General features: G+C 38.2%; 1 protein-coding gene across 3 annotated transcripts in view; it reads left to right on the top strand.

The window, feature by feature from the left end:
- The window catches only part of Pik3c2a (phosphatidylinositol-4-phosphate 3-kinase catalytic subunit type 2 alpha), a 97,574-nt gene that overhangs the window by 69,372 nt on the left and 3,603 nt on the right, over positions 1-24,599 (top strand). For all 3 annotated transcript variants that reach the window (XM_052200706.1, XM_052200697.1, XM_052200713.1), the window contains 17 exons: positions 1,777-1,965; positions 2,932-3,025; positions 3,325-3,419; positions 3,765-3,945; positions 6,539-6,643; positions 7,839-7,931; positions 10,180-10,309; positions 11,623-11,759; positions 14,645-14,814; positions 15,795-15,951; positions 16,808-16,917; positions 18,193-18,400; positions 20,291-20,415; positions 22,294-22,411; positions 22,503-22,575; positions 23,135-23,244; positions 23,329-23,454. In XM_052200706.1, the coding sequence (XP_052056666.1) occupies positions 1,777-1,965; positions 2,932-3,025; positions 3,325-3,419; positions 3,765-3,945; positions 6,539-6,643; positions 7,839-7,931; positions 10,180-10,309; positions 11,623-11,759; positions 14,645-14,814; positions 15,795-15,951; positions 16,808-16,917; positions 18,193-18,400; positions 20,291-20,415; positions 22,294-22,411; positions 22,503-22,575; positions 23,135-23,244; positions 23,329-23,454 (2,221 nt within the window). The remainder of the gene's footprint in view (positions 1-1,776; positions 1,966-2,931; positions 3,026-3,324; positions 3,420-3,764; positions 3,946-6,538; positions 6,644-7,838; positions 7,932-10,179; positions 10,310-11,622; positions 11,760-14,644; positions 14,815-15,794; positions 15,952-16,807; positions 16,918-18,192; positions 18,401-20,290; positions 20,416-22,293; positions 22,412-22,502; positions 22,576-23,134; positions 23,245-23,328; positions 23,455-24,599) is intronic.

The raw sequence follows: 24,599 nt of genomic DNA on the forward strand, positions 1-24,599 counted from the left end.
ATAGACCATCTCTGGAAGCATAGGATGCTGTCCTAGTCCACATCTCCCTCGGGGTAGTCAGGCCCTTTGTGCACCAAGACTGGGTGGTGTAGGCAGGATCTTGGTCATTAGTGAGTTCGTGGACAAAGAACATAAACCCAGGAACAGCTTTGCAAAACTAATTCAGTTTGGGGGGTTGTCGGGGGCAGGAATAAAGACTATTTCAACTTTTGAGAAGTGAGTAGGTGCCATCAAGATGAATGTCCATCATTAGCCACAGCTAGGTATGCCTCCTTTGCATGAGGAAGAATTCCAGGTGCTGCTGGACATGACTTTATAAGAGGAAAGGAAGTTTAACCTGGCAGCCGGCTTTGTGACCTCCTGGTGAGGCAAAGGTTGGCGGCACAGGGCTACGTGGACCAGGACATGCAGGCCCAGGGCAGTAGGAGGGAAATCCTGCTCCTTCAGATCTCAGGACAAGAATTCTGGGGTTTGCACATGCTCGACCCCACTCACGGCCTGCTTTCCCAGCCCCAAGGCTTCCTGGCCAACAATAGCAGGTGCTTGTCTGTAGGAGAATTAGGAGGATTCCTGTCTTAGTTAAGGTTACTATTGCTGTAAAACACCATGACCAAAGTAACGCGGGGAAGAAAGGGTTTATTTGGCTTACACGTCCACATCACTGAAAGAAGTCGAGACAAGAACTCACACAGGACAGGAGCCTACAGGCAGGAGTTGATGCAGAGAGCATGAGGGGTGCTGCTCACTGCCCTGCTCATCATGGCTGGCAGAGCTTGCCTTCTTACAGAACCGAGGACCACCACCCAGAGATTGGCTGGGCCCTCCATGCTTTATCATTAAGAAAATGTATGGGCTTGTCTGCATTTTCAACTAACGTTCCATCCTCAGATAACTGTAGCTTGTGTTGAGTGCCAGCACAACTTACATGTTTCTTATCATATTTGTGGGCTTTTTCCATACTGAATATGAGATAAATACCTTTTACTTATGTACTATATGCACAAAGATGAATGGGTGAGCCAGCCATGCTATTGTACACATGTAATCCCAACACAGGCAATAGAGGCAGTAGGAACAGGCGTTTGAAGCCATCTTGAGCTGCATGGCAAGTTTGATGCCAGCCAGAGCTATATGAGATCCTGCCTCAAAAAGGATGAGGAACGACAATGAAATACTTCATGAACATGTCATTGAACTTAACTTTTTCCCGTTTTGATTATTTTTTCAATTCAACCATATGCTTCCCTAAAAATACGCCACCGGATTTGTTTTCTCCATTGCACTTGATTTTACTTTGTGTGGATGGAATCCTTGATGTCCTGTAGGACGAGCTCTGCTAATTTATCACTTTGTAGTGCTTGGCATCTTGGTGGATTTCCCTTTATTTTAACAAATATGTCACTTTGTCAAGGCAGAATGATTTTCATCACTGGGTGGTGGTGGCCCATGCCTTTAATCCCAGCACTTGGGAGGCAGAGGCAGGCAGATTTCTGAGTTCGAGGCCAGCCTGGTCTACAAATGAGTTCCAGGACAGCCAGGACTACACAGAGAAACCCTGTCTTGAAAAAAAACCAAAAAAAAAAAAAAAAAAAAAGATTTTCATCTCCAAATAAAGGCAGATTAGTGACATTTGCTGTATCCCTATTTGATATTACTGTTAGTACTATCATATCAAGAAGTGACTGTCACAAATATATTTCTTTGATTTTTTTTAATTATTGAGATAACTATAACATAATTCTACTGAGAAGTAATTTAACTTTATTATATATGCAGACTTTCTAAAGAAGATAAAGTATTTTTGTGGGAAAACCGCTATTATTGCCTAAAACATCCAAATTGTCTTCCGAAGATACTAGCAAGTGCTCCAAACTGGAAGTGGGCTAATCTTGCCAAAACTTACTCATTGCTGCATCAGTGGCCGCCATTGTGCCCACTAGCTGCACTGGAGCTCCTGGATGCAAAGTAAGTCAAATGCATTTATTTGTTTTATTGTCAAATTTTCCATCAAAGTGTTATGCTGCCTGGGTATATCCCTTTTAACATGAAAACAGCATAAGATAATGTAAATGTATACATGTATGTAAACATCTTTTTCATTGAAATGATCAAGAAAGCATTTTGTGTCATTTAAAACTCAACCTAAAGAAATAATTAAATGGCTAATTTTGAATAATAATTTTTTATTGATTATTACATAATTTACAAAAATAATTTTCAAGACAGTTTCTCTGTAGTTGTGTCTGTCTTAGAATTCATTTTGTAGACCAGGCTAGCCTCAAACTCATAAAGATCTAAATATTATTAATAATTAATATTTTATGATGGGGGACAAAATTAGTTTTTATGAAGCAAAAGTTTTGCAATAACCTGGGAATAGAATCTGTATTTAGTGTTTTCCTACTTTAGTAAAAAGAAAGGTATTAAGGGGAGGGGAGGGAGGCAAGAGAACTCGTGTGATATACATGCAGAAGAGGGGATAGTAAGTTTAAGGGAAGATTTGTGAACTGGGTGCTGGTGGCGCACACCTTTAATCCCAGCACTTGGGATGCAGAGGCAGGCAAGTCTCTGAGTTTGAGGCTAACGTGGTCTACAGAGGGAGTTCCAGGACAGTCAGGGCTACACAGAGAAACACAAAAACAAGACAAAACAAAAAAGTGGAGATTGTGGGGGAGGTTCAGCCGGAACAAAGTATAAAAATTCCATTAGGAACTTCTTGTGTAGACAAGGCTAGGCCTAGATGCAGGTTGGCCTGTCTCTGCCACCTAAGACCTGAAGTTTAAAGGAATGTACTGCCACACCAGCACACTGGTTTTGAATAAGAGCCAGTTGAATCTTCTTTCTTAGGGACAGACTAAAATTGTGTTTTCAGTCAATGCAGCTGCATTAGGAAGAAATTACTGTTAAATCTTGATTTTTCTGATATTCTAGATTTGCTGATCAGGAAGTACGATCGCTAGCTGTGAGCTGGATTGAGGCCATTAGTGATGATGAGCTAGCAGATCTTCTCCCACAGTTTGTACAGGTAGGAGTTTTTACTAGGCTACCTTGCTTCTAACCCACTGTGCTTCCCTTGGGTAGGGAATGACTATGGGTTCCCTTTTCTATTTTAAAAGGCAGAAATGTTGAGGACACTGTAAGAATATAGTACAAAGATTCTGCTAGGCAGGCCTTTTACCACTAGCTATAAAGCCTAGCAGCTTCATTTCTATAAATATCATCTTTTCACCAATGAGTAATGTTTAGTCTACATATTTAATGCTTTTATCTGAACAATTTAATATGGTTTGACTCCTAATAATACTTATTTCCTCTTATACATAGGCTTTGAAATATGAAATTTATTTGAATAGTTCACTAGTGCGCTTCCTTCTGTCCAGGGCATTGAGAAACATCCAGATAGCACACAGTTTATATTGGTAAGATTTAACTTTTATCAAATCGTTCCTTTCCTTTTTAGATATTGACAGTTGTCATAATCGTTAAATATAAACAGTGTGTTCATGACACTTGCTATGGGTAACCAGACATGTACTAAATCTATTAGTTTACAGAAGCTAAAATTATAGTCTTTAAAAATAAAACCAAAATTAATAAAATTAGACAATATTTGGACATTGTAGCTTTATGATAACTCATGAACCTTTTCTTGCGTATATGGCTTAATTTCTTAGATATACAAAATAAATCTTGTTAAACTGATGTTTTCAGGAGCTTCATCTAGTACACAGAAGTGACTGATGTATGTATTTTTGTTGCATTAGGCTTCTCAAGGATGCTTTGCACGATACACACTTTGGAAGCAGATATGAACATGTGTTGGGTGCTCTCCTCTCTGTAGGAGGAAAGAGACTCAGAGAAGAGCTCTCTAAGCAAATGAAACTTGTACAGCTTTTAGGAGGAGTGGCAGAAAAAGTGAGGCAGGCTAGTGGATCAACCAGACAGGTATGTGCCCGTCAAAGAGAACACAAGTATTCTTTTGGGAGGGGAGGAAGGGGAAGAGATCTCTCTACATACCAGGCGGGCTGGCCCCTGTATTTTGCCTCAGCCTCCTCAGTGCTGGGAGATGCTTGCCACTTCACTTGGGCAGTTGAGTTGTTTTTGTTGTTGGAGTTTTTTCAGTTTTTGTTTTTGTTTTTGTTTTTTTGTTGTTTTTTGTTTTTTTGTTTGTTTTTTTTTTTTTGGTTTTTTTTTGGATTTGGTTTTTTCGAGAAAGGGTTTCTCTTTGTAACCCTGGCTGTCCTCGAACTCACTCTGTAGACCAGGCTGGCCTCGAACTCAGAAATCCGCCTGCCTCTGCCTCCCAAGTGCTGGAATTATAGGCGTGCACCACCACCGCCCTGCTTGTTGTTTTTTAATTTAATGTTTTTATTGATTATTTAGAAATTTCACATAATGCACCCTGATTTCACTTCCAAGTCCTCACAGGTCCACCCCAACTCTTATGACCTCCCCCAAAACAGAAGAAGAAGGAAAAACAAAAACAAAAAAACCCAAGTCCAATTTGTATTGCCCTTTTCATGGGAGCATGGTCAAACTCCCAATGGCCAGCCCTTTAAAGAAACCTGATTCTATCCCCTTCCCCAACCCCTCCAGAAGCCATCAACTGGAAGAGCCTATACCTCAGCAGCCTTATCACAGTTTTTAAATGTTCTGTTCTCACTTAGCCAGTTGAAATTTTAATAAGAACTAAGTTGAATCTGTAGATCAATTTGGAAATACTGCAATTGTAATTGTGTGTGTGTGTGTGCGCGCGCGCGTGCGTGCGTGCGTGCGTGCGTGCCTGCCTATCTATCTATCTATCTATCTATCTATCTATCTATCTATCTATCTATCTAATTGGGTTTTCTTGGAGACAGGGTCTCCCTATAAGCTTTGACTGTCCTTGAGCTCACTATGTTGACCAGGCTGGTCTCAGAATCACAGATCTTCCTGCTTCTTCCTCCCAATGCTGGGTTGAAGGTGTGCACCGCTACACCCAGCCATAATAATGTATATTAATATTTGAACTCCGCTTGTCCTGTATCATGAACACAAGGTAGGATGTCTGTTTAGATGTTCTTAGATTCTTTTAAAAATTGTTCTTGTTTTTGTTTTGTGTTTTTGAAAATGGCTTTTTTCACTTTATCTTGAAGTATTGTCAGCACATGCAGTTATACTTCATGTTCTGTAAGTATATAAAGTCACAAAGTATTGAGAACATGATTTCTGAGCTAACGTGTACATTCTTTATATGTTTTTGCTTTTCCGTGTAATGCTTCTGTGAACATTAGTGCATACATCTGTACCCATCCCCGAGCATTTCTTACTTCTTTCTTTGTATGTTCTGAAAGGATGGCGTCTTACTGTGTTGCCTAGGCTGGTCTCAGACTCTTAAGTTATCTCAAAATCTTGTTTCAATCTCCCCAGTAGCTTACTTTGTAGATACATGTCACTGATTCAGACATGCTTTTGTTTCTTTATGCGATATTCTTATGGATACAATAGTGGAGTTAAGAGCTATATATATTTTTAACTATAATAACTTCTGTTAGCATCTTGTTTTTGCTAAAAGGTTATACCTGCCTGGGCATGATGGCACATGCCTTTAATCCCAGCACCTGAGAGAGTTAGGCAGATCTCTGAGATCCAAGCCAGCCAGGGATAGATAGTGAGACCCCCACTCCCATGGCCCAACACCGTGTGTATATGGGTGTTACTAATTGGATTTAGTGAGTTGTGTAGAAAAAAAAAGAGTTTGTAATGTTTGGAGGGAGATGTATTAGGGGATATAGGAGGAGGTAGATATCAGCCAGAAACATTGTATATACTTGGAAGAAATTTTCTTTTTCTTTTCTTTCCTTTCTTTTCTTTCCTTTTTTTTTTTTTTTTTTTTTTTTTTTGGTTTTTCAAGACAGCCCTGCCAGGTGTGGTGGCACACGCCTGTAATCCCAGTACTTGGGAGGCAGAGGCAGGCAGATATCTGAGTTCGAGGACAGCCTGGTCTACAGAGTGAGTTCCAGGACAGCCAGGGCTACAGAGAAACCCTGTCTCGGAAGAAAAAAAAAAAAAAAAAAAGACAGCACTGGCTGTCCTGGAACTCACTCTGTAGACCAGACTGGCCTCGAACTCAGAAATCCACCTGCCTCTGCCTCCCAAGTGCTGGGATTAAAGGCCATCACTGCCTGGCTAGAAGAAATTTTCAAAGAACAGATCTTCAGTGCTGGAACATGGCACTGTCAGTAAAGTACTTACAGCATGAACTTGAATTTAGCTCCTCAGTACCCTCATGAAAAGGCAGCAGAGTGAAATCTCAGTGCTGGGGAAGCTGGCAGCAAAGACAAGAAAGGATCCCTGGGCTCCCTGGCCAGCTGGCCTAGCCTAATCTGTAAGCTTGAGGTTCTGTGAGAGGCTGTCCAGAAAAATAAAGAAGGATTCCAGAAGACACCAGGCATTAACCTGTGGCCTCATGAGTATATATGAGCATACGTGTGAACATACTCAACACGGATAGATCTTCATTTTCATGATGTACTTACAGAGGCAATCTCTTCCTTAGGTGGTCCTCCAAAAGAGTATGGAACGGGTACAGTCCTTCTTTCTGAGAAATAAATGCCGTCTTCCTCTCAAACCAAGTCTAGTGGCAAAAGAATTAAATATTAAGGTAACACAATACTCTTAAGTTCATATACACTTAAGGCACAAAAAAAAGAGTTGCTTCATGCAAGTGTGAATGAGATGTATAGTTTGTAAGTGCATAGGAAATGGTGTTGTTAGATCTATTTTTCAGCATATTTTTACCTAATCAGTATTCCTTAAAAATGTAATGTCAGAGTTTTTTTTTACTATTTTTTTATTTGTATTCTTAAATTAGGGTTGTGGTCTTATATTAGTTTTTTGGAAAGTTTTACTTTAAGGTGAAATTTTTGTAGAGCATTTGTCTATATGTGCAAAGTCCTATATGTACAATCCCCAGCCCCACAAAAAAATTAGGTAAAATGTGAGTTGATCTTTTCTGTGAAATTATTAAAATGTTGCTATTTGATTACATAAGTAATGAATCTCACCAGTCCATATGAGAAAGTGGAGCTGTTCCAGATCAGGATGAGAATCACACAACTGTGTGTGCTGTCGAAAGATTCAGATACTTAATAGTGATGTGTTTGCGTGTCAAGTTGACAAGGCTTGTACTGGCTGGTTTTGTATGTCAACTTAACACAGGCTGGAGTTATCATAGAGAAAGGAGCTTCAGTTGGGGAAGTGCCTCCATGAGACACAGCTGTGGGACATTTTCTCACTTAGTGATCAAGGGGGGAGAGCCCCTTGTGGGTGGCACCTTCTCTGGGCTGGTAGTCTTGGCTTCTTAAGAGAGCAGGCTGAGCAACCAGCGGAAGCAAGCCAGTAAGGAACATCCCTCCATGGCCTCTGCATCAGCTCCTGCTTCCTGACCTGCTTGAGTTCCAGTCCTGACTTCCTTCAGTGATGAACATCAATGTGGAAGTGTAAGCTGAATAAACCCTTTCCTCCGCAACTTGCTTCTTGGTCCTGATGTTTGTGCAGGAATAGAAACCCTGACTAAGACAAATTGGTTCAGGTGATTAAAAGTTTTCTGCACCAGGTTTTTACATTTTTGTCATGTCTGCCTTTTTAGTGAAGCTATTTTACTGCTATATACTATGTTTAAATTTCAAGAGATATTTACATATATTATTGGTGAATCTTGTAAATGCTAGTTAACAACCATTATATGATTTGCTGTAATTCAAAGCAGAGGAAAAGGAAATCATGAGGGACAATAAATTCATAATTCAGTTTTATGTTAGTGTTAACCTTTCTAACGTTCAGTGTTGTGTTTGCAGTCATGTTCATTCTTCAGTTCTAATGCTATGCCTCTGAAAGTCACAATGGTGAATGCTGATCCTCTGGGGGAAGAAATTAATGTCATGTTTAAGGTGAGAAGACTAGAGTTATTCTTTGGTTTTTGTCTCTTGGGGCTTGAGGGGGAGGTTTGGTTTGGTTTTGAGGTGGGTATCCCCGGCTATCCTGGAACTTGCTATGTAGACCAGACTGAAATTAAACTTAGCAGCTATCTCCCCATTTCCATCTCCTGAGTGCTAGGATTAAAGGTGTCACCATACTAGACTTCTTCTTGGTTTTTGTTTTGTTTTGTTTTGTTTTGAGTGATAATTCCTCTGTATTGTCTGGCTGAAGGCCTAGGCTCAAGGGATCCTTCTCCTAGTTGAACTTCTCAAATACTTATACTATACTATGGATTTGTACCATGTGTCCATCTAGATCACTGGGGGGGGGGGGGAAGACAGCTTAAAAATCCCTTTAACTAAATTTATTAATATTTATTTAATATTGAGGTTGAATCAGTAAATTTAAGATTGTAGCATATACTTGTAATGCAGTGCTCAGGGAAGCATAGGAAAGGAAGACCACAAGTTGTAGGCCAACCTTGACTATGAGACTCTGTCTAAAACAAAACAAAACAAAACCAAAAAACCCTACAATTTGAGTAGTTCTGTAAAAATATTACTGACATACACTTACTCTTCTCAGCTAGGACTGGGGTCAACTTTAGCCATTGGCCAATCTGACTGAACATATTACAGCAGGCAGGCACCATTGGGTTTGCTAAAGCTGCAAAAACAGGAGTGATATTACCTAGGGGATTGTTTGTGTGAGACAGTATCTCACAGTATAGTCCTGGCTGGCTTTGAACCCTGGATCATCCTGTTAGAGCTTCCCATGTGCTGGGGATTATAGAGTTATGCTACTTACCTGACCTTTGGTTTTTAGAAACAGAAATTATCTATGTGAAGCAGAAGGACTGGAGTATTAGAGAAGAATCTATTACATATTGAGATTTGTGAGTCATGATTATAATGTGTATGCTTTTTTTTTTGTAACATATATTGACATATATAATAAGTGTATACAGTGTTTTTTCTTTATGTATGCCTACAGCCCAGAAGAGGGCACCAGATCACATTATAGATGGTTATGAGCCATCACATGGTTTCTGGGAATTGAACTAAGGACCTCTGGAAGAGCAGTCAGTGCTGTTAACCTCTGAGCCATCTCTCTAGTCCACAATGTGTACACTTTTAAGAAAGAATGGAGAATTCTAGTTAAATCATTTTTTTAAAGATTTATTTATTTATTTATTTATTTATTTAATATATGTGAATTCATTGTTGCTGTCCAGAAGAGGGCATCAGATCTCATTACAGATGGTTGTGAGCCACCATGTGGTTGCTGAGAATTGAACTCAGGACCTTTGGAAGAGTAGTCGGTGCTCTTAACCACTGAGCCATCTCTCCAGCCCCTGGATAAATCATTAAATAGATTAATTGGAGGTTCACAAAGAGAGCTTAAATTGAACCTTCCTTGATAGATACAAGTTTTGTTTGTTTTACTGATATTGGTACCTTTTTCTAAAACAATACCATCTGTTTTAATTATAGACATTTTAGAAGTTGTCTCAATATTTGTTAAGGCAAATCTCCCTTAATCTTTTTCATAGTTTTCTTGGGTATCCTCAAAAATATATTTATAATTGTTCATTCTAAAATTATGTTATTTAGCCAGGTATTGTTGTGCATATGTTGAATTCCAGCTATCCAGAGGCAAAGGCAGAGTTTAAGGCCAATCTAGTCAATATAGCCAGTTTTAGGTCAGCCAGGGCTGCAGAGTGAGACCCTGTCTCAAAGGACAGTAACAAAATAAAAATGTTATGTGGTCCAGTTTTTAAAAGAATTGAAATGCTGATATTCCAGGTAAGCCTACTCATTTAGGAAGACTTATATTTAGATTTACTCACTGTATGTGTATGAATGTTTGGATGTGTGTACATGCATTCTGCTACCCTCTAAGATCAGAAGAGGGCATTGCATCTTCTGGAACTGGAGTTAGAAACAGTTGTGAGCCACCATGTGTAGGTGCTGGAAATTAAACCTAGGTCTTCTGAAAAACTAACAGGTGATCTCAACCTTGATGTTATCTCTCTAGCCCCAAGAAGACTGATATTTTTAAGTTACCTTTTATTTTAAATGATTGTAGATTGATTGACCATTATAATTCTTGGTGACATATAACTGTAATGTGATGTTATATTCAGAATATTTGTATTGATATAGTTAAGAAACTATCATAAGATCTTTATGATTTCCTTTTTATTTCCTTAATTTCAAGGTTGGTGAAGATCTGCGGCAAGATATGTTAGCTTTACAGATGATAAAGATTATGGATAAGATCTGGCTTAAAGAGGGACTAGATTTGAGGATGGTGATATTCAAATGCCTGTCAACTGGCAGAGATCGAGGTAGGTCTTTTAGTTGGGTCTTGATTTCTTTGTCTCATGGGTGTGGTTTAATTACTTTTGGTTGTGTACTTATAGGTCCTTCTGCAGGCTACCAGGCTCTCAGTTCTATACATCTAGTGTTACTTACTTATTGGTTGGACTATTTATAATTAAATACTTTTAAAAACAACTATAAAGTATTTAATTTAATTACTAACAAAACAGCTCAGTAAGTAGTCCTAATAAATACTTTGTATTAACCAGACGTGTAGATCACTTGACCCAATAAAGAATGCATTTACTTAAGCCAATTTATTCTGTGGTTTATTTCCACAGAATAAATAGTGAGATTTGGTTTGTTTTTTTGTTTGTTTCTTTGTTTTGGGGGTTGTTTTTTGTAGATTTTTATTTTGTTACTCAGTTGATTATTTTTTCAGTTTTACTTTGTTATTTATGTGTTTTTGGAGGACAGGCACACATATATGGAGTACAGAGAACATCATTCAAGAATCAGTTCTCATCTGAGTGGTGGCGGTAGCACACACCTGTAATGCTAGCACTTGTGAGGCAGATGCAGTTGAATCTCTGTGAGTTCAAGGCCAGCCTAGTGTACAGAGCTAGTTCTAGAATAGCCATGGCGGGCACTTTTACTCACTGAGCGGTCTCACTCAGTCCTCAACTGAATTCAGTATGTGATCTATAAGACATGTTCATCAAGGACTTCTATCATTGTTAAACGTTCATTGTTAAACGTTATTCACATGAACAACATATACACAAAACACTCACAAATCAATCATTACATTTTAGATACTCTTTTATATTTTATTTTTAATTTTTTCCAGAGATAGGTTTTCTCTGTGTAGGCCTGGATGTCTTGAAACTCACGGTATAGACCAGGCTGGCCATGAATTCACAAATCTACCTGCCTCTGCCTCTGAGTGAGGGTTAAAGATGTACAACTCTACAACCACCAAATTTTTTTTTTTCTTACTTCATTTTCTGTATATGGATTTGATTTTTTTTTATTTTTTATTTTTTTATTTTTATTTATTTATTTATTTATTTATTTATTTATTTATTTATTTATTTATTTATTTATTTATTTTGAGACAGGGTTTCTCTGTATAGCCCTGGCTGTCCTGGAACTCACTCTGTAGACCAGGCTGGCCTCAAACTCAGAAATCTGCCTGCCTCTGCCTCCCAAGTGCTGGGATTAAAGGTGTACACCACCAGATTTAGTATCTTATTTCAAGGATTGAAAGGTATGAATATTTTTAAAAACTTACTGTGGGGATACATTTTCACATAGCTTGATGTTTTGTTTGTTAAAGGCATGGTGGAGCTAGTTCCTGCTTCAGATACCCTCAGGAAAATCCAAGTGGAATATGGTGTAACAGGATCCTTTAAAGATAAACCACTTGCTGAGTGGCTGAGGAAATACAATCCATCTGAAGAAGAATATGAAAAGGTGATCAGTATGTTGCTTTATATTAAAGAACTATCAGAATATATTATAAAGGCTATTAATGATTAAGAACTGTTAAAATGTTAATATGGCTTAAGGAAGTCTTATAATCACTTTGAATGGTAACCTACGAAGACTCCAGTTTTGTTTTGCTTCAATTAATGTTTTTCTTAGCTTGTGAAGAATTATGTTTCAGCATGGTATTTTCAAAAAAAATTGCTTTTGTTGTTTGTCTTCCCTATCTTCTTGTCCCTTGTGCCCTCTATTTGAAAGGAACCCAGGTTTAATGTCATTTAGCTGCCTAATTTAGGTACCATTAATGTGTCATCTTATAGTCATTGAAATACTATCTGTCTGTTGACTTGTAGAAGTAAAGCAAGAGAAATTGGTGCATTGTGAGTCTTTTAGAGTGCTTTAGTTAGACCACTTCCATTTTTAAATTCTTTTGACAATGTCTTTCTACATAGGCCCTGGCTGTCCTGGAACTCACTGTGTAAACCAGACTGCCCTTGAACTCGCAAAGTTCTTCCTTCCTCTATCTCCCTAGAAATGGATTAAAGGCTACCACATTAATTCTTTGTAGTCTTGAGAAGCAGTATGGCAGAAGATGGTATTTCTTCATTTTAATATTTCTGATAAAATGATGGCCCAAAGGGATTGATGAAGAGTATGCACTAAGCACCTTCTTCTCTTTGACTAAGAAGGGATGCAGCAAAGTGGAGTCCTGTTGCCTGCGTTGGATTCTGGCATTCCCAACTACAATTACATGATCTTGACAAACACTGAAGTCTTGTTATATCTTAGTTTCACTTGCCTGTAAAATAGCATAACTCTTAATACCTAAGTTACTGGTTTATGGTGGGGTATTTTAAATGAGTAGTTGTAAACAGATTGGTGTTAAGTGTTATATAAACATTTTGCTGTTATCATTAACAATGGTTTCTAGAGGGTTGTAAAATAAAATTAACCACAAAGACCAATAGAAATCCAGTATTTTGCAGGTAGTAGCATTATAGTGCAAACTTGTAGTCCCAGTCTTAGAAGTTTCAGACAAGAGGATAGTGACTGGTATACAAACCCTATCTGAAAAGAAGAAAACAATCACAGTATTTTAAGAATCAATATGTATGCTTTAAAATACTATACGCATCTTATATGCTGCATATTATTCTGTGTTATGTTAGTAATCCCTAGGAATACAAGGCTAACTAAGTGTATGGTCTATGTGTGCTGGCATGAACCCAGAAGAGGGACTTACAGGCAGTTGGGAGCTAACTGTTGTTAGTGCCTGGAATCCAACTCAGATCCTCAGGAAGAACAAGTAGTCAAAACAGCTGAGCCATATCTGAAACTCTGAGCTTACTTTCTTTACGTATATTCTCTATACTAGTAGAGGAAAATTAAATTGATGTAGGTTAAAAAGTATTTTTTCCATGCTGGGTATTGAACCCAGAGGGTTTTTTTTTTTTTTTTTTTCAGTCTAGGTAAGCACAAGATTAATTTTGTTCCCACAATAACATAGATGCCCTCTTCTACAAACATGATACTTAAAAGCTGGTCATGAGCCATTGAAATTTTTGTTGTTATTGTTGTTTTTTAAGATTTTTCTGGGCAGTGGGTAGCACAGCACTTGAGATACAGAGGCAGGCAGATTTCTGAGTTTGAGGCCAGCCTGGGCTACACAGAGAAATCCTGTTCTGAAAAACCAAGAAAAAAAAAAAAGAAGAAGCAGCAAATTGGGAGGCTAGAGAGATGGCTCAGTGGTTAAGAGCACTGACTGCTCTTCTGAAGGTCCTGAGTTCAAATCCCAGCAACCACATGGTGGCGCACAACCACCTGTAATGGGATCCAATGCACTCTTCTGAAGTGTCTGAAGATAGCTTCAGTGTACTTATATATAATAAATAAATAAATCTTAAAAAAAAAAAAAAAAGATTTCTCTGACCCTGAGTGTCCAGGGACACTTGCTGACACTTGCCAGACCAGGCTGGCCTCTGAGAAATCTGCCTGCCTCTGCTTCCTGAGTGCCGGGATTAAAGGTATGAACCATCACTGTTCAGTTTATACTCTTTTAAGTAGAAACTGGCAGGACCCATATCTGTTAAAAGACAGAAGCTAGAGAGACGCAGCAGTAACTACATTTTAGAAGGGCATATGAAAAGACTGACCTTTGCCGGGCGGTAGTGGACACGCCTATAATCCCAGAACTCTGAGAGGCAGAGGCAGGCGGATTTCTGAGTTGGAGGCCAGCCTGGTCTACAGAGTGAGTTCCAGGACAGCCAGGGCTACACAGAGAAACCCTGTCTCGAAAAAAATCAAATCCAAAAAACAAACAAGAAAAAACAAAAAAAAAACAAAAAAAAAAAAACAAAAAAAAAAAAAAGAGGGAGAGAGAGAAAAAGAAAAAGCCAAGAAAAAAGGAAAGACTGACTTTTATTCCCATAGCTCAGTTGGTATGCTGATGCTGTTAAGAGAAGTTTGCAATAGTTTTATACCTTTAAAATGTTGTGTCCTTTGATTTTTTTTTTTTTTTTTTTTTTTTTTGAGACAGGATCTTGTTCTAACTGGCCAGAAACTCATAGCAATCCTCCTGCTTCTACTTCTTGAGTGCTGGGATTATATATATTAGCTACCATACCTAGCTTTCCAAATATTGTTTTTAAAGAGTGATGGATTGGACCTGAAGTAGTGGTATGTTCCTTTAATCTCAATACTCAGAAGGCAGAAGCAGGTAGATCTATGTGAGTTTGAGGAAAGCTAGGGCTACATAGTGAAACTCTATGACAAAAAAAAGTAATAGATTACTACTGCGCACTGGCAAACCCTGCCTCACCTTGCCTCATTTAAGACATTTTTTTTCCCAACATAATTTTATGTCTTTATTACAGGCTTCTGAGAATTTTATCTACTCTTGTGCTGGGTGCTGTGTAGCCACCTATGTTTTAGGCATTTGTGATCGGCACAATGACAATATAATGCTTCGAAGCACAGGACACATGTTCCACATTGACTTTGGAAAGTTTTTGGGCCATGCACAGATGTTTGGTAGCTTCAAAAGGTACTCATGGGTTTTTTTTTTCTTTCTTTCTTTTAAATTTATTTGGTTTATATATATGAGCATAGTGTAGCCACCATTGTGAGCCACCATTGTGAGCCACCATGTGGTTGCTGGGATTTGAACCCAGGACCTTTGGAAGAGCAGTCACTGTTCTTACCCACTGAGCCATCTCTCCAGCCCCACTCATGTTCTTATTACTATCACTGAAGGGACAAGTCCCAGCCCTTGTTCTTGCTTTGCTTTGCTTTGCCTTGTCTCTTCTTTTGAACATAACTGGCACTGAAAAGACCTTAAGAAATGATCTTACCATACAATAGACAAAACCAGTTTGCCTCTAAACTTTGTTGAAGTAATGGGCATGTATTCTGTTAAATCTCATTCATGGTGGCTGCTGCAAATGATTCCATTCGTAAAATGGTAATGAGTATAAATTCTCCTCTGTATATTTTTGTAATCACTATTGTATCTGTCTTTGAGGATATAGATTTATAAGTAATCACTTTTGTAAAGATTTCATATTTAAGTTCTGTTCTTTTGTTTGTTTTGTTTTTTGTTTGTTTGTTTTTGTTTTTTGAGACAGGGTTTCTCTGTGTAGCCCTGGCTATCCTGGAACTCACTCTGTAGACCAGGCTGGCCTCAAACTCAGAAATCTGCCTGCCTCTGCCTCCCAGAGTTCTGGGATCACTGCCCGGCTGGCTTTCTCTCTCTCTCTCTCTCTCTCTCTCTCTCTCTCTCTCTCTCTCTCTCTCTCCTCTCTCTTTCTCTTTCTTTCTTTTGTTAAGTTCTGTTCTAATGAAGAAGTTGCTATGTAATAGTTTTCCTCAAAATGTGAATTTTCAAGGATTATAGAAATGCAAAACTGCTGTTTCCTACTTGAATATTGTTATAGCTCACATGGCTTCATTTAATAACTTTTAACAGCAGTGGCACCATTTAATTTGTGAGTGTCTGTAAATATGCTCTCTGTGTACTTTCAACAGGGACCGAGCTCCTTTTGTGCTTACCTCTGACATGGCATATGTCATTAATGGAGGTGAAAAGCCCACCATTCGTTTCCAGTTATTTGTGGACCTCTGCTGTCAAGCCTACAATTTGATAAGAAAGCAAACGAACCTATTTCTTAACCTTCTCTCACTGGTAACAGTCTTTATAGACATTGAATTGTATATTAGAGCCTCAGTATTTTGATAATTTAAAGAGAATGTTTTATGCTTTTGGAATAAATTTGGCTATAGTCAGAAATGTTAAAATGTTAGTGCAATATTTTTAGATTACAGCTATGAATCCCCAATGTCTGATTTTACTGTTTAAAAAAATACAAAAAGCCAGGAAAGTGGTGACCCCAGAGTGGAGAGTAGTAGTAACCGAAGCCTGTAAGGGGCACTCACTGCTGCTGAGTGCATTTCTGTCCCTAGATCTAGAATGTTCAGGTGGCAAACATTCATTAAGCTATATACTCAGAATTTCTGTACTTCCTTTTTTTTTTTTTTTAAGATTTATTTATTTATTATATGTTAGGATACTGTAGCTGTCTTCAGACACACCAGAAGAGAGCATCAGATCTCATTACAGATGGTTGTAAGCTACCATGTGGTTGCTGGGATTTGAACTCAGGACCTTTGGAAGAGTAGTCGGTGCTCTTAACCACTGAGCCATCTCTAGCCCATTTCTGTACTTCCTAATACATAGCACCTCAGTAAAAAGAACAAAAATAATAACATGAAGGTGCTATAATTGTTGTGACTGGAATTGTTATAGTAAACATAATTCTATGTTTTAGGATTGAGAGATTGGGATTTTACATTGTTACATTCCATAAATGGACTTTACTTCCAGCAAGACATGTGACTTCTTAACTTTAAGTTTCTCATTTGTAAGAGACACTTAAATACCCAAGGCATTAACAAACTCCTCACGTGTATGATAATTTTTGTTCTCTTAATTCTAAGTACTTGACCAATAGAAATTTTAACAGTTTTTTTTCCTCCTACAGATGATTCCTTCAGGATTGCCAGAACTTACAAGTATTCAGGATTTGAAATATGTTAGAGATGCACTTCAGCCCCAAACTACAGATGCTGAAGCTACTATTTTCTTTACTAGGTACGGCATGTTTAATTATGTCAAAAAGTTCCTTGTGACAAAAAAATCAGGGATGTAGCTCAGAGGTAGAGAGTCCTTATCCTCTCCTCTGTAAGGTCCTGGTTGTTTATTCACCAGCACTGAAAGAAAAACACTTGCTAAAAGATGCAGCAGTGCTTAAAAAAAATGTTTATTCCTTTCAGAGTGTAATCTCTGGTTTTTTAATACGTGATTTCCACTGGATGAATCTTGCTTTAAACATATTTCTAAGATACATGATAATGTGCTTCTTTTAAGGTTTCTTTCTGAGATGATTTATTGTTTCAAGATTCTACCATAATAGTCTCTATGGATACCACAATCCAGCAGGAGCCTTTGATATACTAAGGCTGTACATTATTACATCATGACAGTATTTGAAGTTCATGTCAGAAGCATTTGAATGTCACTGTTGCTTTCAATAAAAACAAATCTTGGCAAAACATCTTCTAAAGACCCAGTGACCATGTTCACTGAATTCTGTTATGTCTTCTGGGCAGGGAGCTCACTTTCTCATTTCTTCCTCTCAGCAGAGAGGCGGTATGAGGCATTGGCCCAGTCTTTCCTAAAGTCAAGTTTGGCTGAAATGAAGGAAGCTGACTTTTTAATGCTTTCCATTAAATAGATTAAAAAATCTATTAAGCAGCATGGGAACATTTGGTGGCAAGATTTCCTCAGATAATCATGATCATAATTAGGAAAAGAAGTTTTGAAATGGTGGAGTTTGCAGAAGCACTTTGTAAGGAAGACTAGGAGTCTTGCCACCAAATGTTCCCATGCTGCTTAATAGATTTTTTTAATATAAATTAAAATAGTAGTCATCTTTTTAGTAATCTATTAATCATCTTCTAGTTCTAGAAATCCAAATATTATTTCTTTATGTTGGAGTGAGATGCATTTTAACAGATTTTCTTTGACCCAAAGAAAAAGAGTCTTTGCCAGAGAAAAGAATCTACTTAATACTTTACTTTTTAAGAACATTTTTATTATTTCCTGTGTGTGTGGTGTATGCTGCCTGCTTTGAAGCAAGCAGAGGATTATTATGTATAGGGAGTTGGTTCTCTCCTTCTACAATGTAGGTCCTAGAGATTAAACTTAGATCATCAGGCTTCGTGGCAAATACTCTAACCTGCTGTGCCATCCCCAGTGCCTGCTCTTACTTAATATTTTAAAAGGAAGTGGTTTTCATCTTTTATTTTAAGTTTAGCATATGTTCCATGAAAACTTACTATTAACAAGTTTCTGATTATTTTGTAGGCTGATTGAGTCAAGCTTGGGAAGCATTGCCACAAAGTTCAATTTCTTCATTCATAACCTTGCTCAGCTACGTTTTTCTGGCCTTCCTTCTAATGATGAGCCCATCCTTTCATTCTCACCAAAAACATACTCCTTTAGACAAGACGGCCGGATCAAGGAAGTCTCTGTTTTCACATATCATAAGAAATATAACCCAGATAAACACTATGTAAGTTTGTTCAGTGTGTAGATGATCGTGTATAAGGTTTCTGTTGTCCTTTGTTCATGTTTCACTGACTGCTTGAAGTTCTAAGTATTGGTTCTCTTTGTGCTTGTTGCTTCAATGAATAGTCCAAAAGATAAGTAAATGTACTTAAACAATATGATTTTGATTTTTGTATTGTTAAGGCTACTTAAAAATCACAAGGGCCAAAATACATTCTTTTGGTGTCAAAGTATTGTTTTTTCATTCCTTTCATCTTTTCTTGTTTCAAAGAAGGTAATCTTGCTTGCTATAATAGATTTAACAGTATAATTCAAAAAGTCTCCTGGCCAGGCTTGGTTGTGTATGCCTTAATCCCAGTACTCAGGAGACAAAAGGCAGGCACATCTTTGTGCTTGAGATTAGCCTGATCTACATACCTAGTTCCAGGACAGAAAGGACTGCTTTAGAGAGAGATTGTCTCAGATAAACCAACCAACCAACCAAAGGAACAAAAATGTTTAAAGCTCTTACTCTACCTACCTACCTACCTTCCTTCCTTCCTTCCTTCCTACCTTCCTTTTTTTGGGGGATTTTGTTTTGTTTTTGTTTTTCTGAGACAGGGTTTCTCTGTGTAGCTCTGGCTGTTCTGGAACTCACTCTGTAGACCAGGCTGGCCTCGAACTCAGAAATCCGCCTGCCTCTGCCTCCCAGAGTGCTGGGATTACAGGTGTGCGACACCACTGCCCGGGCTTACTCTACCTTTCAATACAGTATTTTTTGTATCAAACCCAGGGCTTTAATGGTTAAATAGCATTCATTAAATATACACATAAAGCTTATTTTTTGCTTTCATTTTTCTGTGACTGGATCTTCCTATATAGCACAGGTTGTCATGGAACTCTGCATAGATCAGGCTAGCCTTAAACTCACAGAGAGTCACTTGTGTCTGACTCCAAAGTGTTGGGATTAAAGGCTTGTACTAACATGCCTTGCCAAATCTTATTTTGCAACAAATTCAGGATTTGTATTGTTTTTTTCCACACTCTTTGAGTCTATTATTATTTACCCTTGTGTGGGTTTTTTCTCCCTTTTATTTCATGCAGAGTCAATCCCAGTTTCTCAGGAATGGTAGCCATAAGCTGTCCCACTGAGTTGCACCTCTCTCCTTCTCCTAATATTTTGTTAGATAATGTTTCTGAGTTTGTTTTGTTTTGATGTGTGATGAGCAGTTGTTAGAAAACCATTTCACTTTTAACCATTTTATTGAGGTTATATTGCCATTGATTTTGTAAGTACACTAAGTTTATACACACATATGCCTCTCGTTTTCTATGGATGTGCCTGGCTCTTCTTACAGCAGTAATCAAAGTTTTGTAAATTAGAGTAGTTGAAATATCCAGTAAAATGTTCCCTTAACTCTTACCCCATAATTTTACCTTTTTTTTCTATTTACTTTCTTAAATCCTAAACATTTTTTTCTTTTTGTTGGAAATGCACTAAGTATATAATTTTGAGGGGTACATTATATTTAAACATGAAAACAAGTGTTGACCTTTAAGTTACACCATAGCTGTCTTCAGACACACCAGAACAGGGGTCAGGTCTCATTACGGATGGTTGTGAGCCACCATGTGGTTGCTGGGGTTTGAACTCAGGACCTTCGGGAGAGCAGTCAGTGTTCTTAACCGCTGAGCCATCTCACCAGCCCAACCTTTAAGTTTTTATTTGAATCTTCCAGTAGCTAAGTTCAGTCTCAGAATGCAGTGATGTTGTGTACTGTAAATACAATGAACTCTATTCACTATGTCCTAAGAGTGACATATATTACGAAGGTTAAAAGCAGTTGCATTATAAATTTTTATATCAGGAAAGGAATTTTAATTTTAATGTAATGTGCCTATCATTTATTTTCAGATTTATGTGGTTCGAATTCTGAGAGAAGGACACCTTGAACCATCATTTGTATTCCGGACATTTGATGAATTTCAGGAACTTCACAATAAGCTCAGTATTATTTTTCCACTTTGGAAATTACCTGGGTATGTTCCTATCCTTGCAACAATTCATGCTTACTTTCCTATGTAGGGACAATTTATTTTCACATGTCGTTGAGAAACTGGTTAGCATTTAGTTCCAATTAAAATAATAAGTATCTTATACAGAACTGAAGGTAGATAAAAGAGCTAGAATTTTATGTTGAATGAGCATGTAACTAAAATCTTAGTTAGGCTTAGTGATGCATGTTCACAGGAAGCTGGGGCAAGAGGACACTAAAGGGATTTTTTTTTTTTTTTTTTTTGCTTTGCTTTAAATTGTATATGGGTCTGTGTGTGTTTGCCATGTTGGTGCCTGCAGAAGCATTGGATCCTCTGGAGCTGGAGTTACAGTAGCCATTGGGAGCTGGTTCTCTGCAGAGTAATACATGTTCTTCACTGCTGAGCCATCTCTCTTGCCCCTATTGCTTAGGTTTTTATCTGACTCCTTTTGTAAAACCTTAGTTTTCCTTTACCACATTCTTCTCATACAAGATTTCAAAAACAAGGAGGCAAAATGGGTATCAAAGTATGTTTTGCTGGGTGTGGATCTCTATGAATTCAAGGACAGCCAGGGATACACAGTGAGACCTTGTCTCAAAAGGTATATAATGTTTGACTTAGGTGATAGTGGTGGCACACATCTTTAACCCCAGCACTTGGGAGGTGGAGAAGCAGGGTAATCTCTGTAAGTTCAAGGCCAGCATGGTCTATGGAGAGAGTTCCAGGAGAAGCCCTATCTTGAAAAATAATGCACCACCCAACGCCCCCCCCCCAACACACATACACGTATGTATGCTACTGTCTACACTCATTTTTCTCTTTTACCATCACCAAAATAAGAGTTGAGATGAGGGCTGGAGAGATGGCTCAGTGGTTAAGAGCACTGACTGCTCTTCCAAAGACTCACAACCATCTGTAATGGGATATGATGCCCTCTTCTGGTATGTCTGAAGACAACTAAAGTGTATGAATGTATATTAAATAATTATTTTAAAAAAGCCGAAATGCTGGGCGTGGTGGCGCACACCTGTAATCCTAGCACTGGGAGGCAGAGGCAGGCGGATTTCTGAGTTCGAGGCCACCCTGGTCTACAGAGTTTGTTCCAGGACAGCCAGGACCACACAGAGAAACTCTGTCTCAAAAATAAAATAAAATAAAAAATAAGAAAATTAAAAAAAAAAAAAGCTATAATCCCAGCACTCTGGGAGGCAGAGGCAGATGGATTTCTGAGTTCCGAGGACAGCCTGGTCTACAGAGTGAGTTCCAGGACAGCCAGGGCTATACAGAGAAACCCTGTCTCGGAAGAAAAACAAATCCAAAAAAAAAAAAAAAAAGAGTCAAAATCATGGTTTTGGCACCTGATTTAGGGCCTATGTCATTGTTTATCTTCTTTTATGATTATTGAGTAGTGATTGTTTTAGAGATAAGATCAGGTAAAATATTTGTGAATGATTAAAGCTGAGACCAAATAAGAGAAAATTAATAACAAAAACAGGAAAGATGTAGTAACACATACATCTTTCTTACTCCCTTACTCCCCCCGCCCTCCAGGGGTTGTTGAGATAGAGTCTCATATAGCCAAGGTTTGCCTGCAATTTACTATGTAGCTGAGACTGGCTGACCTCCAATTCCTAATCTGCCTGTCTCTATCTCCCAAGTGGTCCTAGGATTACAGGCATGTGCCACCATGCCCAACTAACACATGCATCATGATATCAAGACTTATATAAAGAAAACGAGTAATTAAAAGTAGCTTATCCCCAGTGCTTTGAATGATACAGGCAAAAACATAACAAAGTATATTTTTAAGTAAGTGCTGTTCTACAAATGCTTTCTGATGAAATAATTTAAATCCTGTTTGTTTTTGTTTTTCTTTTGTAGCTTTCCTAATAGGATGGTTCTTGGAAGAACACACATAAAAGATGTAGCAGCCAAGAGGAAAGTTGAATTAAACAGTTATTTACAGAGTTTGATGAATTCATCAACAGATGTAGCAGAGGTGACCTTCGAATCTAAGAAGTAAATATAACATAGTCTACTTTGTGTTATGTAATAGTTAATTAATGAGCCTTTTTTCTCTTCAATCTTAGTGTGATCTTGTTTGTACTTTTTTCCACCCCTTACTTCGTGATGAGAAAGCTGAAGGAATAGCTAGGTCTGCAGGTGAGCTTACACTTTTTCCTCCTGGTTGATAATTGATGACTTTTGTGATGGGGGATGTGTCTAAGTGCATGTGTGTGGAAGCCAGCAATCAGCTTTGGGCATCAGTCAGGTGGCTACCTTGTTTTTTAAGATTTTATGTGTATGAGTATTTTGCCTGAATATATACATGTGTATCATATTCATGCCTGCAGAGGTCAGAAGAGGGGATTGCAACTCCTGAAAGTAGAATTATGGGTGGTTGTAAGCCATTATGGGAGTGCTAGGAACAGAACCCAGGTTTTCTGTAAGAGCAACAAATTCTGTCTTTGTCTGTCTGTCTGTCTGCCTGCCTACCTGCCTCTCATTCCAGGGAAGTCTTTTTAAGTCAGTCTATTTCTGGAAAAACTTAGCATTCCTAATTATTAGAATGTGATTACCAAAAAAGTAAAAATTAGTCGCATATGAGATTTACTTTTCCTATCTGCTTCCTTTCACCCTGCCCTCGTGAAGCATTTCTTTTGCTGAAGTGTGAGCCATTTTAGGCACATTGAGATAAAGGGGAAAGTATTTCTGTTTTCAGTTGCAGGTCCCTTCAGCCCTACTCTGGGCCAAATAGGAGGAGCAGTGAAGTTATCTGTTTCTTACCGAAATGGCACCCTTTTCATCATGGTGATGCACATCAAAGATCTCGTGAGTGGTGACAAATGATGACTATAGAGTAAATTTATACCTCAGTAGGAAGCATTACTGTTAAGAGACTGCTTTTCTTTATAGGTGACTGAAGATGGGGCTGACCCAAATCCATATGTCAAAACATACCTGCTTCCAGATACCCACAAAACATCAAAACGTAAAACCAAAATTTCACGTAAAACTAGGAACCCAACATTTAATGAAATGGTAAGCTAAGCTTCATTTCTAAAAATTTCCAAGAGTAGTAGTTTTGAGATTTCAATGCTTTTATTTCTGTAAGGTTTACTTATTTTTATGTGTATTTAGTGTTTTGCTGCCATGTATGTAAGTGCAATGGATGTGCGTGGAACCCACAGAGGCCAGAAGAAGGTGCTGGTTTCTTTGGAACTGGAGTTACAGGCAGTTATGAACTGCCTTGTAGGTGATGAGAATTGAACCCAGGTTCACCTCAAGAGTAACCTGTGCTTTTAACTGCTGAGCCATCTCTCTGGCCCTGCCTTGAATGTTTTTCTCTTAGTAATCCTCTTAAAAAAATAAATAAATAAAATAAAAACTGTGTGAGCTGAACAGTATTGAGTTGCTGAGGTACTTGTGGCCAACTAACAGATCAGTAATTAGTTAAACTAGTTAAAACCTGCTAAAATTCCCCCATCTTGCTCCCTTAACTATGTTTTAGGTAGACATTTATGTACCTTGGCATTTCACTTACACTTCTTTTATCAAGATTCTAGCCAAGCATGGGACTAAAGAAATGGTTCAGCACTTACAGGCGCTTACTCCTTCAGTCCCCAGCACCTGTATCAGGGGACTTAAAACTGCCTTTGACTCCAGTTCTAGGGGATCTGACACAACCTTCTGGCTTCCTCAGACACCTACACATGTATGAATGGCATATAAATGAATTTTTTTGTAATTTAATGAATAAAATTTGAAGAGTAAAAAAGCCAGATGGGGTGGTAAATTCCTGTAATCGTAGCTCTTTAGAGGGTTGAAGCACGAAGATTATAATGTGAATTGAAGGTCAGCCTGTCCTATCTATATAGAAGACCCTGTCTGTTTCTGTCTCTCTCTCTCTTCCCCCCCCTTCTCTCACTCACAGACACCTACGTATAGATGATCATTTACTCTTTAAAAGTACATGCAGTGGGGGAATAAAATATGGAGTGATAAATAAAGTACATACAGTGTTTACCAAAGAACACTTGGTATTACTCTCGTAAAATAGCAGTGGTTTTTTTAGTGGATTTTCCACTAGTTAACCCACTAGTTGATGTTACCCTGTCAAGACAGTGAAATGCAAGTGTCCGTGTGGTTGTTTTAGTCAGACAAGAAGACAGACTAGATTAAAGAAA

The sequence above is a fragment of the Apodemus sylvaticus genome, chromosome 1, assembly GCF_947179515.1.
Source record: "Apodemus sylvaticus chromosome 1, mApoSyl1.1, whole genome shotgun sequence".
Classification (NCBI taxonomy): Eukaryota; Metazoa; Chordata; class Mammalia; order Rodentia; family Muridae; genus Apodemus; species Apodemus sylvaticus.